Source organism: Polypterus senegalus, chromosome 2 (assembly GCF_016835505.1).
Source record: "Polypterus senegalus isolate Bchr_013 chromosome 2, ASM1683550v1, whole genome shotgun sequence".
NCBI classification, from domain to species: Eukaryota; Metazoa; Chordata; class Cladistia; order Polypteriformes; family Polypteridae; genus Polypterus; species Polypterus senegalus.
Genome location: NC_053155.1, coordinates 287,891,135 through 287,910,330, shown reverse-complemented (window position 1 = coordinate 287,910,330; position 19,196 = coordinate 287,891,135). Strand labels below are relative to the sequence as shown.

The window sequence follows — 19,196 nt, the reverse complement described above, 5'->3', positions numbered from 1 at the left end:
ATGATACTTGTAAAGGTTAGATTTTCTTTTTTTTTTTTTCCTCTCAGCCGCGTTCCCGATCCCAACTCAATCTGAGGTGCGGCAAGTCTGCTGCGATCCGAGTGACAAAATCTTACCGGTACGCCCCGGAAGCTGTTGCGACATTCTTGAACCTTTTGTGAAAGTGTTTATTTGATCTTTGGCCTTCAGGCTTCACACATTTTATACTTTATGCCTACATTTTGTAACATTTATTAATAAAACATGAAAAAGTTTCTGTTTTAACAATGTGTTTACACAGATTACTGTAGAAACACACACATGAAATGCGTGTGTTCCAAATAACGATCTATTATTTTCACTCTAAAACTCCACTTCACTCCCAGATAATCAATCAAAGGCATGAGCTGGGAGAAGTTCGTGTACGTTCTAAGTCGGTGAGGGGATGGAATAGCCGGCTACTTGCAGCTTGTGTTTATCAGCACATTTAGATGACAAAAGACGCTGGCGGAGAGCTGCGAACAGCTTTAAGAAGCGATTTAAGGCGAGACTGATCTACGAGTTTTTTTTGTAGGCTCTGGTAATTCTAGTGTTAATGAAGAACAAAGTGAAAAAATGCTGGAGTGGTCAAGTGTGTCACTTTGAGGGTAAGAATTCGTATATTTCAAGTTGAAGACACTTCTTTGCAAACATGGTATATATGCATTTGCCATGTGAATTAGTTTCCAAATATTAAGCATTTTCTGTAAAGAAAAAAAAAAACTTGCCTGTACCAGTGCTTTACATTATAGGTTATGAGGCATGGAGAAAAAGCTTAAAAAAATCTGTCCATTTTTCAAGCCAAGACCGTTGTCAAGTATAGATCTGTGTTTTGCGATCACAGAAACACCAATATTTTGAGAGTGATCCATTTTAAAATAAGACCAACCGTGCACAACAGCTCAGCCTTGGGCTGATGGTTTCCTCTCACAAGACCAAATCACAGTAAACGTTTTGTTTTGATTTACTTTTGTATTTACATAAAATTCACAAATGTGAAAACAGTACCAAGAATGTGCAAAAAAATTATTTTTATCAATACTCGACAGCTGTCTTGAAAAACGGGCGTATTTGAAAGTTTTTATGGTTTTCCTCTGTGCCCCACATCCTCCATTGTAAAGCGCCAGTGTGGGTAAGGAGGAAAACCTGTCTCTGTACATTTTTTTAATTTATAGAAAGTGATTCAATGCAGAAAACTATTTTGCATGGCAAAAGCATATTTTTATACACATACAGTTAGGTCCATAAATATTTGGACAGGGACAACTTTTTTCTAATTTTGGTTCTGTACATTACCACAATGAATTTTAAATGAAACAATTCAGATGCAGTTGAAGTGTAAACTTTCAGCTTTAATTCAATGGGGTGAACAAAAAGATTGCATAAAAATGTGAGGCAACTAAAGCATTTTTTTTTAACACAATCCCTTCATTTCAGGGGCTGAAAAGTAATTGGACAATTGACTCAAAGGCTATTTCATGGGCAGGTGTGTTCAAGTCCGTCATTATGTCATTAAAAGTTAAGCAGATAAAAGGCCTGGAGTTGATTTGAGGCGTGGTGCTTGCATGTGGAAGATTTTGCTGTGAACAGACAACATGAGGTCAAAGGAGCTCTCCATGCAGGTGAAAGAAGCCATCCTTAAGCTGCGAAAACAGAAAAAAACCATCAGAGAAATTGCTACAATATTACGAGTAGCAAAATATAGTTTGGTACATTCTGAGAAAGAAAGCAAGCACTGGTGAACTCAGCAACGCAAAAAGACCTGGATGTCCACGGAAGACAACAGTGGTGGATGATCGCAGAATCATTTCCATGGTGAAGAGAAACCCCTTCAAAACAGCCAACTAAGTGAACACCACTTTCCAGGGGGCCGGCGTATCAATATCCAAGTCTACCATAAGGAGTAGACTGCATGAAAGTAAATACAGAGGGTGCACTGCAAGGTGCAAGCCACTCATAAGCCTCAAGAATAGAAAGGCTAGACTGGACTTTGCTAAAGAACATCTAAAAAAGCCAGCACAGTTCTGGAAAAACATTCTTTGGACAGATGAAACCAAGATCAACGTCTATCAGAATGATGGCAAGAAAAACGTATGGAGTAGGTGAGGAACAGCTCATTATCCAAAGCATACCACATCATCTGTAAAACACGGTGGAGGCAGTGGGATGGCTTGGGCGTGTATGGCTGCCAGTGGCACTGGGACACTTAGTGTTTATTGATGATGTGACACAGGAAAGCAGCAGCCGAATGAATTCTGAGGTGTTCAGAGACATACTGTCTGCTCAAATCCAGTCAAATTGATTGGGCAGCATTTCATGATACAGATGGACAATGACACAAAACATACAGCCAAAGCAACCCAGGAGTTTATTAAAGTAAAGAAGTGGAAAATTCTTGAATGGCCAAGTCAGTCACCTGAGCTTAACCCAAATGAGCATGCATTTCACTTGTTGAAGACTAAACTTCGGACAGAAAGGCCCACAAACAAACAGCAACTGAAAGCTGCTGCAGTAAAGGCCTGGCAGAGCATTAAAAAGGAGGAAACGCAGCATCTGGTGATGTCCATGAGTTCAAAACATCAAGTCATTGCCAGCAAAGGGTTTTCAACCAAGTATTAGAAATGAACATTTTATTTCCAGTTATGTAAACTGTCAGATTACTTTTGAGGCCCTAAAATAAAGGGATTGTTAAAAAGTACTTTAGTTGCCTCACATTTTTATGCAATCTTTTTGTTCCCCCCACTGAATTAAAGCTGAAAGTCTGCACTTCAACTGCATCGGAGTTGTTTCATTTAAAATTCATTGTTGTAATGTACAGAACCAAAATTAGAAAAAAGTTGTCTCTGTCCAAATATTTATGGACCCAACTGTACATACATACCATGTTTGACTTGAAAAAATACCAAACTTATCCTGTAACCTGTTCCGAGACCCTGTGAGGAGATCAGAAGACACTCAAGGAGGTCATCCTGCAAAAGAGACGTGACATGTGGTGAACTTGGACACTCCATTGCAGCATCAGTGCAGCACTAAAAAGTAAAAGACAGATATATAAACTACTAGAATATTTGTACAATTTACCAAGAATGTGTTCATTCTTGGCCTTTCTTGATTTAAGCAATGTTTTCTAATATAATTTTTATAGATATTGAAAAATGTGACTTTGTTAAATATGACGGTTAGTCTATAATTATCCATACTTTTGTGATCATTTTGTTTGGGTTTCCTGTACAGCTTTCCCCACACGCATGTGGAAACATGGAGTGTCTGTGGTCACAGTGGTGAGGTTTTCTTCGAGTAAACATGACTGCTTCCATCTGTTTCCAACAAAGATCAGCAAACAGTGGTGTTTTTTTTCCCCTTTTAAAGGGGGTGAAGGTGTACCAGGGCCGAAACCTTTAATTCACTGGAATCATGAGACTTGCTAAAAACTTCAATATTGGACAATATTGGTTCAGTTTCTGAGCTTCTTAAATCTTTTGTCAACACTCCATTGTGTGAAAGTCTGACCCCAAGCTCTGGGCCGCAAAAAAAGATAATTACCCCTTGGGGGTCGATAGTGTGCGTTTATTTATTATATATATTATATATATGTATAGTCACACATGTGAGCATGGGAGGCAGCTAGAGGGCTTGAGTAAGGACAGTTCCAAATCATACCGGGATGTGGCAGGGTGCACGGACTCTCTTTCTCCCTTACCTGCAGACCATTTATGGGAGATTCCACCTGGCCCTCTTAACGTCACTTCCAGGACAGAGCCTATGGAAGACGACCTTGCCAGGTCCGGCCCCTGTGATGTCACATCTGGGCTCGAACCTATGGCTGAAGACCCTTCATGAGCCCGACCCCTTTGATCTCACTTCCTGTCTTCCCCTTTAAAAGCGTACACCTTTTTCCTGTTCCCTCAGTTCTGTTTTGGACTTGGTTTTGTGCACAGTAGTGCTATCATTTAAGACTACAATTTGCAGCCAGGAAACCAAATATACAGATGGCTGCCTCAAACCTTTCTATGACTCTGAGTCGAGTTAACAATGTATATATCTATTATAAAAAAAAATCCTGGAGAGAAACACTAGGGATACAAGATGTGATATTCACGTTAAGATCACGGAAGACTCTTAAAAGACCAGCGAGATGCTCGAGATGACGTAGAACATGAGATTCTTGCAAGACACGCCGTACTTACAATCAATATCATAGAAGACCACGAGCAGCAAAACACTCAGTCGTGTCAAAGCTTTGAGCACACACAGATCCAGGGCTCGCAGCGTATATAAAGCGTATAAGGACAATACGTTATAAATGAAATGTACACGACTAAGCGAAGAAGAAAGCAGCGCGGAGAAAAGAGACTCAAAAGCGTTGGAGAGAAAAAAGAGCAAAAAAGAAATAATCTAGGTACAAATTCAGAAAATAAGGACAGTAATTATTAGCCCGTAACAAGTGGAATTAAAACAAAGCACGTCCAATCAGGCTCAGAATTAAAAGACAGAGTAAAAGACAAAGTAGAAATTCATAAAGACGTTCACAAACGTTGGCGCTGTACACATGTAGAGCAGGTTAGAGATTATGAAAGCAGTGGAATTCGAAAGGCTCCAAAAAAAAAAAAAGGCACAATACACATGTGGAGAAAGTTAAAGAATATGAAAGTAGGAACATTAGAAAGTATAAAAAAAAAAAAAAAAAAAAAAAAAAACCAAAGATCACAGGAATGCAAACGTAAATTATTACTTGAAAAGGAAAATAATCACCACGGACCAGGTGTCATTGACAAAAAGCAGGATAAAGCGAGGTCAGAAATAAAAGACAGAGTAGAAAACAATGTTAAACATCATAAAGAGTTTAAAAAACAAGGGGGCCAAACAAATGCAGAGCAGGTTAGAGATAATGAAAAGAAAAAAAAAAAAATCTTAAAAGTGTGTATCCGGAAAACCAAAAACAGGGGTTGGCGAGCGAAGCGAGCGGGGGCAAAGCCCTCTAGTATTACAATAAAAAAAATCCTGGGACGAGACGCGACTTTTTCAGAGAGACACTTTCATGTCCCCCAAGACAAGACTTTGTGCCAAGAGATTTAACTACACCTGGGGCCAGAAATAAAAGACAGATTAGATGACAAAGTAGAACGTCGTACAGAATTAAAAAATGTTTGCGCAATACACATGCAAAGCAGATTAGAGATAATTAAAGTACCAAAATTTTAAAGTCTCAAAAAAATAATAGTAAAGATCGCATTAGTGCAAACAAATGGAAATTACTCGGTGAAACAACTGAACAGTGAAAAGAGATTGAATATATTGTTCGGATTTAAACTTTAAGTCGGAGACTTGTAGATCGTCAAATTCGTGTTTCCATCAGGGAAGAGTAGTGTTTCTTACCAATGAAGAGGTGTATCCATGAGAATTAAAAGATTTGTTGTCTGGTGAAAGTGTAATCCACATACGCGAACTGCTGAGTTGTGAAGTGGTTGGCGCGTAGAGCAGGCCTTGTTCTCGAGCGAAGCGAGTAGAGGGTGAAGCCCCTTAGTATATAAAATTAAAATAGTGTCTCCATATTGTACAGAAGTCTTTCTGTGGATTTCAGCCCCTGATACAGCTTCAGCCCATAAAAACCAATTACTGCTTGCTGTTTTCATCTGGTGTGACCAGACAGCAGATCGGCCAAGTTCATCTCTAGAAAACAACCGGAGAAACTGACTGGTGAGGGTTGAAACGTTACCACCATGACCACAGACACACTGTGTTTTCACATGTGCGTGGGGAAAACTGTACAGCCAAAACAAAATCCCAAATGATCATAAAAGTGTGGATAATTATTTACTTAGCCATGACCAGCACAGTACGCTTAGTGTGCATTTGTAAATATACACAGGGAGGCTGACAAACCGAGCAAAGGAAAGGTCACGGATCAGCCACAGGGTCAAAATACTGAAGACAAGTAAGAAGTACCGATCATTAAAAGACCAATATAATGCAATGGAAAATAATATTTGAAAGGCACAAAACAATATGGTCCTTACGCTATCTTCAATTGCTATCAACCCCAACAAGCTAACTACACTACAAAAGAAGTTTGGTGTTCTAAGTGAATCCTGTGCATGCCATGCTTTTAAAAATTGGAACGCATGATGAACTTGCAAGTAATATCTGATCACAATACTCACAAAGAAAGTTGTTGGCATAAACATGGCAGCAAACCTTGACCAAAATAACAATGACAAGAAAAACAAGTCAGACAGCACTGAAATATAATCATAACTTTAAAACATCAATGCGTTTAAACAATCCTTAAAATTTACAAAAGTGCAAAAATTGGGAATGGGAATCCCAAAACTCATTACAATAAATTACAGGAGCTAAATGTCTCCTCATCTTCACATTTGCATATAGGTATAAAAAGCCCATTTGTTTAAATCCTGAGAAAATGCAACCTTTTGTGCTCTCAAAAAACATTTGTTTTTATGTTTGGTCAAGTGCCACAACATAAAGGATTGCTTATGCCACTATTCACTCATGACAGGCTGAGATTTTTAAGGTTTTAAAGAAATAACAGTAATTAATGCATAATCATAGTCTCAGATGTTTATGATGAAGTATCAAATGCAAGGATTTTTTATTTTTAACATATGGCCACTTGGCAGAGGAGAACAGGAAAATCTCAACAGTGCTGAAGAAAAAAATGCCCCTTAGGCCGGGTCCATAGTCCTTTACAATAAACCAAGAGAAAATATGGCCATCCATGAGCTTCCTCCAATTAGATAAACATTATTTTTATTTTTAAAATGGGTTGGGTTTTGGCTTCCTATTACTTAAAATGGCTTTTCATTTCTGTATGACCATTAAAGGTCCTCTGCTAGCTCATGCACACATTACACATAGATAAAACACACAAGAGATTAAAAAAAAAAAAAAATTCTGAATATTTACATTTATTTCAAATATAAATTGGCCTAACATAGGTCAAACTGTAACATTCAAATTTCAACTGAAAATTAAAAGCTACAAGTTACAAAACAAAAGTGTCCGATAGTGCCAACATTTCCCAGCCTGAGGACTCTCTTAAATATAACAGATGTAGTGTTTATCATTCACCAACATAAAACCACTGAAATGTTCACGATTGCTGGTCAACAAACTTCAAAAAAACTATCATAAAAATTAAACAATTCTTCATTCTCAGTGCAAGATCCTGATGTTGTGTGGGATAAAAGATCAGTGAACAAATCATTGTCAACGGTTCCTGCACTTGTATTATGTACATTATGTATCTGTACCTTGGGCTGCACAAGAGTGGAATTTTTAGATTTGTACTCAGAGTTCTGTGTATTCTCAGAAGGGATGCTAGAAGCTGATAAAGAACTAGTAGTGGTGTCTGGAGAAAGGAGATCTGCAAGAAAGTCTTCATAACTCTGACTATCAATTGACGTGCACGAGCTAGCAGTATAAACAGAATCGGCATCAGTGCCATTAACCTCAGCAGTTGAGCTGCTTGTAGCAAGGTGTCCGCTGGAGCTGCTAGGACTCTCCACTCCATTTCTTTTACCTTTACTTTCTGTAGCATTCAAGGTGGCATTTAACTGCTGATTGAGCAATTCTAACTTTTGTTTTTTGGCCTTTAGCCTTTTTAAAAGTTTATACCGAAGCCTTTCGGTGTCACTTAAATGTTTAGTAGCCTCTTGCTTCTTTTCGGTTGTTTTGCTGCTTGCGTTCATGAGATCTGTAACAGAACACTTTGCTGTATGCAAATCTGTGGCTGTCTGCTCCACACCAGCAGGCTGAATCTGAAACTTGCTCTTTACATCTATAGCATTGGTTTCACCCTCATGAAGATACGCAGTGTTTTTTGAATTCTGGTTGCTTCGAACAAGCCCTTTAGATCTGAAGCCTCCAAACATATCAGCTTTTACTGGAACTTGAGAATCCATTTTTAGCTGTGGCTGGACTTCTGGTTTAGGTTTAGAAAGGCTTTGATTCAGATTAGTATGTGGTATAACTTGCTTTTTAACAGAAAGATGGTTAATAAATAACTTGGATGACCAGTTTAAAACAGAGTTTTTTTGATTATTTTCAGATGAAGGAGTCTCAGCACATGAAGGTGAAACAGCAACAACAGCGGATTTAAATCCATGATGTGGTGCTGCCTGGTCTGAATCTTGATTCATGATTGTTGTACCTTTTCTTGCATCAGATATTACTATGGTACTATTTTGTATCTTTGAACTATTTTTTGAGGCACGGTCATCCATACTTTGTATTGGCTCCAGTATGGCTTTGTTATCATCCAGTACAGTTGGATTACTCTCTGAGAAGCCATCAGTAATTGTTATATCCTGTGACTGATCTATACATATGTCACTTGCAACAGCTGAAAAGATACTGTCATTCATCTGCGTCTGTTCAGCAAGTACGCTGCTGTCCATGACACGACCTTCTGTGTCAAACTTAAGCTCCACAAGATTCAGTGTAATGATATCATCTGGCTGTAGGCCATCAAAGGCTTTTAGCAAACTAGTTTCATTATTCTGTTCCATTGTTGAATTTACACTGTTGTTAAGCAGGGAATTAACAGATACACATTTTACTTGTGTGTCCATCTCTTCCTGTGCCTTCTGCTCTGCCAGTACAGCTTTACTTTGTAAAGAAAAAACATTTTCAGCAAACTCTCTACCAGACACTGGCATCTCTGTCGGTGTTGTGCCTCTTGCCTCCCAAAAAACCATATGAACCTCACTTGCTGGAATTTCCAACTGCTTATACACACTGCAGAGTGGAGCTTTCAAATCATCACACTCAATCCACAAACCTGAAAGAAAAAAAAAAAACACAGCTAAACGCATTACATTTACTATAATAAATGAAAACAAGTTTTCTGCCTCGTATTCTAAAATGTTTTAAGTGCATTTTTACAATTACAAAATGTCAAAGCTATGAAACAAAATACTTCTTGAAACTGACAGTAATAAAACTTAAAAAAGGGAAGACAGCATATGCCCTTAGGTGAAATTTGTAGGATGATACAGTACAAAGAAAGACTTTTTTTTTTTTTTAAACAAACATCTCATTAAATAAAAAATTAGTAAAGAGGTCATAAACCAAAACATTCAATTTACCATTTTACTCGTATGAGTGTAACTTATTTGTAGTTCTGTGAAGAAATTCATTACACTGTTTCCTGTTTATTTTAGAGCTGAATTGCACAATAAAAATTAAAGTTATTAATAATTAGGCTTGCCAATAAATTAACTTAGCACTTATATTGATGATCATCACAACAATAAGCAACTTAAACATGGAGCCCAATTCATTTTGAATGGTAAAAATGCACAATCCAGCTAGCAAATTACAATCAGTCCAAATCTGAACCTAAACAATTCAAGTCGATGTTACAAGCATTGGATTACTTCTTGGTAGCTTCAGGCACAGGGCAGGAACCAATCCTGGATGGTGCTGCTGTTCGTCACAGGACATAAGCACATACCTACACTTACTTATATGGAGCCCCAGAGTAGTGAATTAACCTAACAGTAAATTTGATTTATTGCATCAAAAATGATACTAGTCATGTTAATGGTTATGAGTCCACAAAGACTGTAAAGAGTTAGATAAACTGGTACCAATAAACAATAATGACAAAGGTTAGACTAACAGCTGAAGAAGCAATTCATACAGTAAAATTTCTCACCTCTGAAAAGAGATGAAGCAAAATTGGGCAGTTTTGCATAAAATGTCAGCCTCATGCAAAAACGAAGGTCCGTGAAAGTTACTAAGGCAGATGGCGTGCATGTAGTTTGTCAAAGAGTCACAGGGCTCATTCATGCACATAGCCACACTAACATGGTATAGTTTTAAAATCCCCAATACCAAGCACTTTGGGGATGTGAGAAGAAAACCAACAGAGACACTGGGAGCACATTCAGACTTCACATAGACAACAAACTGCATAGACCTCAAACCCAGAACACATGATGTAGCAGTGCTAAACAGTGTTCCAAACAAAAAATATAGAACAAATGTAAAAAAAAACAAAACAAAAAAAAAAACAACATGCATCATAAAGATTTGCAGGCTATGTGGATTGGCACTTATGCATTGGCTCCATTGTTTGTGTGTGTGTATGTGTGTACATTTGTTTACACTGAAATGGACTGGCTCCCTCTCCAGGTGCCTCATGTGTAACGCAATGCGCATAATTCACACTAAAACATGGTGTATGGACAAAAGAAAATAAGTGTGTAGGCTCATAAAAATCCAGATGCATAAATCTGTGCGCATGCCAACTTCCAGGTTCTTCTGCTACATAAATCCCGATCAGTGTGAAAAGTAACGCACGTGTCTGCCGCTCGACCCTGACTCATCCTAGAATTTTGCATATTTAATATGCAAAACAATATAAATATCACCTTCCCCGTTTAATGTTTGGTTAAAAGACAATGGCAAAAGCATGTGGGAAAAAAGAATTTCATCAAATGCAAAGAAGAGGAGAGGAAAAACATACTATTCGTTGGCTTAAGCAGTAATATAAGCAACAAAAAGTAGCTGATCGAGTGATACACAAACTCGAAAAGAAAAGTTCGGAAAGTCGTGCAGTGCACAAAATAAAAAAAGAAGTGGTCAGATATCAAAGTCAACGTGAAAAGGTGAGTTGTAGCCCACTGTCTTAAGTGTCATATGGAAGCATATTAGGGTACAGAGAAAAGAAAAAAAAAAAAAAGTAATGCATTGGGGAAAGGTTGAAATGTCAACTTTAATCTCAGTTTATTTTTGTCAATAAAGCAGAACGTCGTATACTTGATCATAAAATGAATGTTAAATTTACTAGAGTATCTCCGATCCCATCGTAACTAAAGCAACATGTTAAATGCTACGTATTCTATGTGTTATTCTGTGTATTCAATGTGTGTGAATCACTACGTGCTCCTTAAAGGGGCTTTCTCCTATGCCGACAGGACAAAGAATACATTATATTCATGATATTACAGCTCTCTGAACAATTTAAATACTAGGATTTATACTTGATATCATTTTCATGATGAATTGAATTAAAGCACGTATTAAACATGGGGGCACAGTGGTGCAGTGGTAGCAATGAGCTGGTGCCCCATCCAGAGATTGTTCCTGCCTCCCGCAAGATGCATGCTGGGACACGTGTGACCCTCAAAGTAATTTATTGCAGCAGTACTGTCTCTTTAAACCGTACTAACCCCCCAATCCCTGTCCGTCCTTTTCTTTCTCCACGTAACCAATAGCCACACAATGAGCGCTGTAATAAACATAAAGGCAGCTGTAAGCTTAGAACACTGATTCTTCGAACATATTTCAGTGTTCCTGAAAGGTTTTGGAGTACATGTTTAAATTTTTCCAACCATCTATCTATCCATCCAAGGTTATGCCGGTCTCAGAGAGTACAAGGTAGGAACAATCCCTGGATGGGAAGGCGCCAGCTAATCACTACTGCTACACCACCGTGCCCACATGTTTAATTATTAACAGTATAAATTTAAATGAAGTTAAAAATGTAGCTGTATAATGTAATACACATAGTTTAATGTATTTCATCTTAAAAATGATATTAACAGCTCCAAGAAGATGGCTCTTGGAAATCTAAAGAGACTTAGAAGCTAGTCGGACCATTACATGTTTACAGGTTGACTGCAATCAGATGCCTTACATTTATAAACGATATGTAGTTAATTTCAGTGTATTTGATAAAGCCGCAGCAGTGATGAGAGTCTGTGTGGAACAGTAGAATTGCTTTGACGCTGGGTGTTGCCAGTTTGCAAAACTGAGCTGAAAACTTGCGTACGCAATGAATTGAGCTGGCATGAGAATGAGTGTGCCTTTATGCCATGTTTAGTTTTTACACATCACGATGTGAGCATGGAAATGGGCTTACGGAACATTTTTGTGCGTACGCACTGTTTATACATGAGGCCCCAGGTGTTACTGGCTTGTGCATGATGAGTGCCCCACAGCTTTACCCTGGATAAACCAGTTTGGAAGATGGATGGTACAAAGGGAAGTAGTAAATAAACTGCCAGAGGTTAAAAAAAAATATGAAAGAGTACCCAACAAAACAGAAAAATTACGTAATTTTCAGTTACACAAAAATATAATTTTCAGGGAACAAGTAGTGGGGTAACAACTTACAGCTTTTAAAGTTACAATGGACGTTAATTAAACTTGATAGCTGACAACTCCTACAGTTGTCCCAACAGTTGATTACTTCCAAACCCTCGGTCTTTAAAATATATAAAAGCAGTGTTGGAACAAATCAAGAATCTACACCTTAGGAAATATTTTGTCAACATTGCACTTACAGTAAATTGCTATCATAATGGTGAGAAAAAGGCAATTACCAAAGGAAGACAGATAAACCATTGGAAATTAACAAGTTTTTCTTCTGATTCTGCTACGGCTTTGGGTCTGCCAGATCTGTTCCTGTCAAGTTGCTCAGCAGCCTAGGACACTACTAGCATGGGAGACCAGTGTGGTCAAATGGCAGGCAAGGCAGCACAACTGGTAAATCGACACAGGTGTGCCACCAGGAGTCACTAGAAATCAGAGATTAAAAGAATATCCTGTATTTTTTGAATATTTCAGCAATGGGGATTGGAAACAGAAAAAAAACAAACAAAAAAAAAAAAAAACACGTGTTTTGGACATTGAGCATACGACTGGATAACTAACATGTGGATTGCATGACACAAACAATGTGAGAAATTCATCATTTTCAGCCAAGCAATACATTACAATTGTATTTGCTCAGACCCAACAGACCAGGATAAACAACTGCAGGGGCTTAGACAAGATTTTCATCAGACAAGGTTATACTTCCAAAACAAAAGGCACTCAAAGAAGAAGAGCTACTGCCATACCCAGAGGCAACATTCTGGAATATAAAAACAAAGACAATGAGAACCGCATCCCCCTTGTTGTCAACTATAACCCACATCTTTTGAAGCACTTTGAAAATTTATAAAAGAACTTCAGCCAATACTAAATAACGATGAAATGCTAAAAGATGTTTTTCCAGAACTTCCCCTCCTGGATACAGACAACCACCAAACCGGCAGCAACTAATTGTCCAAAACTTCCAGAGTGTACCAACAGATAATGGTACACCTCCCTGATTTCAGAAAAGATGTTCTAGCTAGCAATGAGGTATAACTACATTATCAGCAGGGCTTATTATCCTGCAGATCATCTAATGTGGTCTACCTAATTCTCTGTATGAAATGTCCCGACGTTGCCCTGTGTGTATGAGAAACTCGAGAAACATTACATCAAAGAATGAATTTACACAGGTTCCACAAGAAGCATGGCAATAGGGATGTTCCTATAGGAGATCACTTCAACAGCCATGGACACTGTGAGAAGTAGTGTAAAGTCACAGTGCTTATGGGCAACTTCAAAACACAGCAACAGAGAAACGAATGGGAAGTTAAACTTGAAGAGACTTTGTTTGACAGTTATCAAAAGATCTTGACTATAGATTATTCTCCTCTCTTGCTAAATGAATCTTAGCCTGCAGAGGTCTATTTATCTTTTGCATCCAAGATGTCTCATTTAAAGTTCTTCCAATGCTATATCTGTCAGTGTCTGTACAAACACAGGGAATTTCAGTCTTTGTATTACATCTTGCCTGAAGAAAAGGCTTAAGATACCTCGTAAGCTTGCATAATTTCATCTTTTTAGTTAGCCAATAAAAGGTGTCATTTTTCTTCATCTCTCATTCTGTTTTTTCCATAGACAATTTTTTCACTCCAGTTGCCAATGTGCAATATGGGCCACTATTGGCTTGTATTATATCAATATTTTTTCTCCATTCTGCATGAAATCTCGATATTAAAAACTTGTCTTGGCCACCACTGCAAACTACATGCAGTAAGTTAACATAAAAAAGGAAAAAAAAAAAACCTTTTCAATTGAAAAAAGAAATGATAAAGACAGATGTGAAACTGCTGCTTGCTAAACAATAGGCTTTTAACAGAATTTTACTGTGTTTATTATTAGCTGCTGTGTGTCATACAGCATAAGCAAGTACATGTACTACATAATTAAAATGGAAACCCATATTTATAATTATACCTTAAATAATTATGAATGTCTAGCTAATACTTAAGAAAAAACACCTATATAAATATAATAAATGCATATTTTAAACAGCTAAAAACTGTTGTGCAATTAACAATTTTAAAATTATTAAATTCTATAAGTGCATGTATATTTACATTTAAGCAGTGTTTAATTGTCAATGATTGTGTGAGAATATAGATCTATTTCCTTGTTGTTAGCGAAATGGTGAAAACTACTTTTTTTTTAAATTAAGCCTTGTTTCAGCTAGGTACACTACAGAAAAAAACTAAACAATATGACAGTTTGTACTTATGAGAAGCAATTTATTTTGTTTTATAGCATATATATTATGGATAAAATATTTTATTAAGGTATGTATTTTTAGGACATTATTTTAATATTTTATGGTCACTGAACAATAAGCCTACAGAATTTCATTTTGTTTTGTGAAATGTGGTCTATAGTTTAATTATAAAAAAAATAAACTTGAATATAGAACACAAGGCCTCTATTTGTCTGGTTATGCAGGAGATTAGTGCAAATGTTTGTTTTTTTTAAAGTGATAAAAGGAAAAAAGTAAAAAAAAAAATATATAAAAAAATTCTTAAATCTGTATTGGAATCAAGCAGCATGAAATCGGTGATAGGTACCGGCCTTAAAAAACATGACCACAGCATCCCTAGCAAGTACCTTTCTGGAGTTCACCTTTCCCAAAACAATCAGATGTCATTAAACTGAAGCCAAAAAAGGTGTTAAGTGTCATCATCAGCTGCCATGAATCCGAAAACTAATATGAAGCCTTTGACCATTTCCTTGTGCTTTATAAATCCTTCATGTGCTGCGTAGTATGAATAGTGGCCACAGCATCACCAGAGATTACTTTATCAAAATGACTACTGCAAATGGATTAAAACTAAACAATTATTAGTTTTTTTTTACTGGATTGCATGCAGCGCACACTTTTGTGTTTGGCTGTGTGACTAAGCCCTGCAAATGAGTGACATACCAGTACATACGTTTTTGCCTTATACTTTGTGCTGCTGGGATAATAATAATGTATTTTTTACTTCAGTAAAATAAGTGTTTTGGGTTAAACGTTGTTTTAAAAGTAACTGGACTACAAAAAAATGGGTCTTGAAATTCAACAGGAATTGCACATATCCTGCACAATGTTAGTAATTAGTAAATTAGTAACTTTTAATGCACAAATTTCCCATACATGTTTATTTAGAAAGCACTCTCTTACATGTTGGAATAACAGTCAACATCATTTTTTAAATCACTTTTTCAAAATTTTGCCAAATTTGTTGCTTCCGAATTGATTAATTTTTTTCACTGTTTATGTTTTATTAAGGTTGAATGCATAGGATGTCACCTTCCTGTTGTCACGGCTATTGACTGAAACTGGCAGCTGTAGAATTTGGCAATCAGCTATTCATCTGAGTAGCTGAAATATGCAGATCGAGTCAATGATACAAGGCGTGCAATTTTCTGTTGTACACTGCTCTTTAAAAGAAATGTGACTAAAACCTTTGCTAAACCGAAGACTAAAAACAGGCTATGGTATATATACTGTATACTCCAATAATACTGCAATTCTGTTCAGTCAATTTGTATTCAGATTCGTTCCTTATTTGACAAACCAACAGCTGAAAGTTAATGGCTGTGTTGAGAATTTTAAAGAAAGACAATCATTAGATCTTTAAAATGTTTAGTAGGATCACTGCCTTTAACACTGAAAAGTAAAAATCACTGAGTACACAAAGAGATACACAAAGCTCAAGGCTAACTTCAGTCAATTTTATATAATGCTTAAGAAGGCTGCCACCGCTCTTAACTCTTAAAAAAATTTGGACTTTCCCTAGGATACCACAATTTGCTTTTACATTCTTCTTGTAGTCTTTTGTAGTAAGAACTAGGGCTGCAACTAATGATTATTTTGGTAGGCGACTAATTGTTCAATTTATTTTTCGATTAGTCACGATTATTTCATGCCTGACTATTTTGATGCCTGCGACCTGTGGTTGCACATCCAGTTCTGGCTCCAGTGCATGTCTTGCCTCATCTGCTTACGTCTGTCAACCTGTGAATGTCACCCTCATGTCTCTGCATTAACATGATTAAAATTAATAATAATCAAATTAAAATAACCAGTGAAACATATGAATTTGAAAATAATCAGATGTTTTTATATTAGTGTGACCATCACAATAAAAAAGAAATACATTAAACAATACAAACTAAAGTGCACAGTCTTAAAACAAAAAAAGTGCATTTAACTTAACCAAAAAATACATTGTTAAAACTGAAATGTTTTTCATATTTTAGTAATAAATAACAAAATGTAGACAAACTATATAATGTGTAAAGCCTGAAGTGCAAAGATCAAATAAACACTTTCACAAAAGGTTCAAGGATGATACAATAGCTTCCGTGGTGCAGCGGTAGGAATTGCTGACTTATAATTAAGAGTCCCCGGTTCGCTCCTGACTGCCTCGTATATATTTACCATTTTGAGTAGTACAAACCGGATTCCAAAAAAGTTGGGACACTAAACAAATTGTGAATAAAAACTGAATGCAATGATGTGGAGATGGCAAATGTCAATATTTTATTTGTAATAGAACGTAGATGACAGATCAAACGTTTAATCCGAGTAAAGGTATCATTTTAAAGGAAAAATATGTTGATTCAAAATTTCACGGTGTCAACAAATCCCAAAAAAGTTGGGACAAGTAGCAATAAGAGGCTGGAAAAAGTAAATTTGAGCATAACGAAGAGCTGGAAGACCAATAAACACTAATTAGGTCAATTGGCAACATGATTGGGTATAAAAAGAGCTTCTCAGAGTGGCAGTGTCTCTCAGAAGCCAAGATGGGTAGAGGATCACCAATTCCCACAATGTTGCAGAAAGATAGTGGAGCAATATCAGAAAGGTGTTACCCAGCAAAAATTGCAAAGACTTTGCATCTATCATCATCAACTGTGCATAACATCATCCGAAGATTCGGAGAATCTGGAACACTCTCTGTGCGTAAGGGTCAAGGCCGTAAAACCATACTGGATGCCCGTGATCTCCGGGCCCTTAAACGATACTGCACCACAAACAGGAATGCTACTGTAAAGGAAATCACAGAATGGGCTCAGGAATACTTCCAGAAACCATTGTCAGTGAACACAATCCACCGTGCCATCCGCCGTTGCCAGCTGAAACTCTACAGTGCAAAGAAGAAGCCATTTCTAAGCAAGATCCACAAGCTCAGGCGTTGTCACTGGGCCAGGGATCATTTAAAATGGAGTGTGGCAAAATGGAAGACTGTTCTGTGGTCAGACGAGTCACGATTCAAGTTCTTTTGGAAATCTGGGACGCCATGTCATCCGGACCAAAGAGGACAAGGACAACCCAAGTTGTTATCAACACTCAGTTCAGAAGCCTGCATCTCTGATGGTATGGGGTTGCATGAGTGCGTGTGGCATGGGCAGCTTGCATGTCTGGAAAGGCACCATCAATGCAGAAAAATATATTCAGGTTCTAGAACAACATATGCTCCCATCCAGATGTCATCTCTTTCAGGGAAGACCCTGCATTTTTCAACAAGATAATGCCAGACCACATTCTGCATCAATCACAACATCATGGCTGCGTAGGAGAAGGATCCGGTACTGAAATGGCCAGTCTGCATTCCAGATCTTTCACCTATAGAGAACATTTGGCGCATCATAAAGAGGAAGGTGCGACAAAGAAGGCCCAAGACGATTGAACAGTTAGAGGCCTGTATTAGACAAGAATGGGAGAGCATTCCTATTTCTAAACTTGAGAAACTGGTCTCCTCGGTCCCCAGACGTCTGTTGAGTGTTGTAAGAAGAAGGGGAGATGCCACACAGTGGTGAAAATGGCCTTGTCCCAACTTTTTTGGGATTTGTTGACACCATGAAATTCTGAATCAACATATTTTTCCCTTAAAATGATACATTTTCTCAGTTTAAACTTTTGTTCCGTGATTTATGTTCTATTCTGAATAAAATATTAGAAGTTGGCACCTCCACATCATTGCATTCAGTTTTTATTCACGATTTGTATAGTGTCCCAACTTTTTTGGAATCCAGTTTGTAAGTTGCTCTTATTGTTAATATTATACAATAAACACATACATTTGATTTGCGTCTGTAACAGCCACTTTAAAATGTATAGTACTTGTAAAAGTTACCGTTTTTTTTTTCCACTTTTATTCTCTGTCACGATCATGATACATGATTTATCTTCTCTAATTTATGTATTATTCTACTGGTGCAATTTTTCCTTGGAAAGTCTGTTTTTTGGCTATGTGTGGAAATTACTACATGCAAAATGTACGTAAAATTACAATAGCTGAAATAGTACTAGGATGTTGTACCGTATCGGCCATTATGAATGTAATGAGAAGTCAACCATGACGACACTTTTATTGGCAGCTCAGGCCTCTTCTTTCGGCAAGATGCAATAGCTGAAAAACAAATTTACCAGCTATTCTGTCATATAATTTATTTACTCAACTATATATTAACTACTGTAGACAAAAATATGTTGTAACAATGCATGTAATAATAATATTAAAGTACTTTTTAAACTGACCCCCCTAAACACAATGTCAAAAAAGAATTTTGAGTTCTAAGGACAGGACAATGCTGCTGAGCTTAGCATGGCACCTTTATTTCATAAAGGTCTCCTTTACTTCTTGAAGCAGTTTCTGAAATACTGATTATTTTAACCAGGAGAAGGTACAATGTGATCGCTTGAGCATTTGCTTCGAGAAATTTATCTTACGGGTGCTTCTACCTGTGGCTACTGATTGTGTAAAAATTAATATCTTACATGGATAGTGATGTAAGCAAACTTTATAATTAAGAACATGTTAATCATTCTCAAGACTCACCATCATTTCTGAGCCAGGTCACAAAATGCTTTTGTTGACTGCTGTACTGAATTAGGGTGCAGATAGTGTAAAGTTTTCCTTGAAATTCAAATTCGTAGGCCTTTAAATCATTGTGAGGTAGCCCATTAACGAAATGCAGAGCAAAGATGGTTGCCAACCTGCAAATAAAACAAATGGAAAAATATGTTAAAT

At 37.1% G+C, this 19,196-nt stretch overlaps 1 protein-coding gene across 1 annotated transcript in view; it reads right to left on the bottom strand.

Moving 5' to 3' along the window:
• Positions 1 to 6,597: 6,597 nt before the first annotated feature.
• Positions 6,598 to 19,196, bottom strand: part of uspl1 (ubiquitin specific peptidase like 1) — a 72,302-nt gene continuing 59,703 nt past the window's right edge. Inside the window, exons 8-9 of the mRNA XM_039745728.1 lie at positions 19,005 to 19,162; positions 6,598 to 8,818 (exon numbers count right to left, since the gene is read on the bottom strand). Of these exons, the coding sequence (XP_039601662.1) occupies positions 7,143 to 8,818; positions 19,005 to 19,162 (1,834 nt within the window). The 3' untranslated portion in view covers positions 6,598 to 7,142. The remainder of the gene's footprint in view (positions 8,819 to 19,004; positions 19,163 to 19,196) is intronic.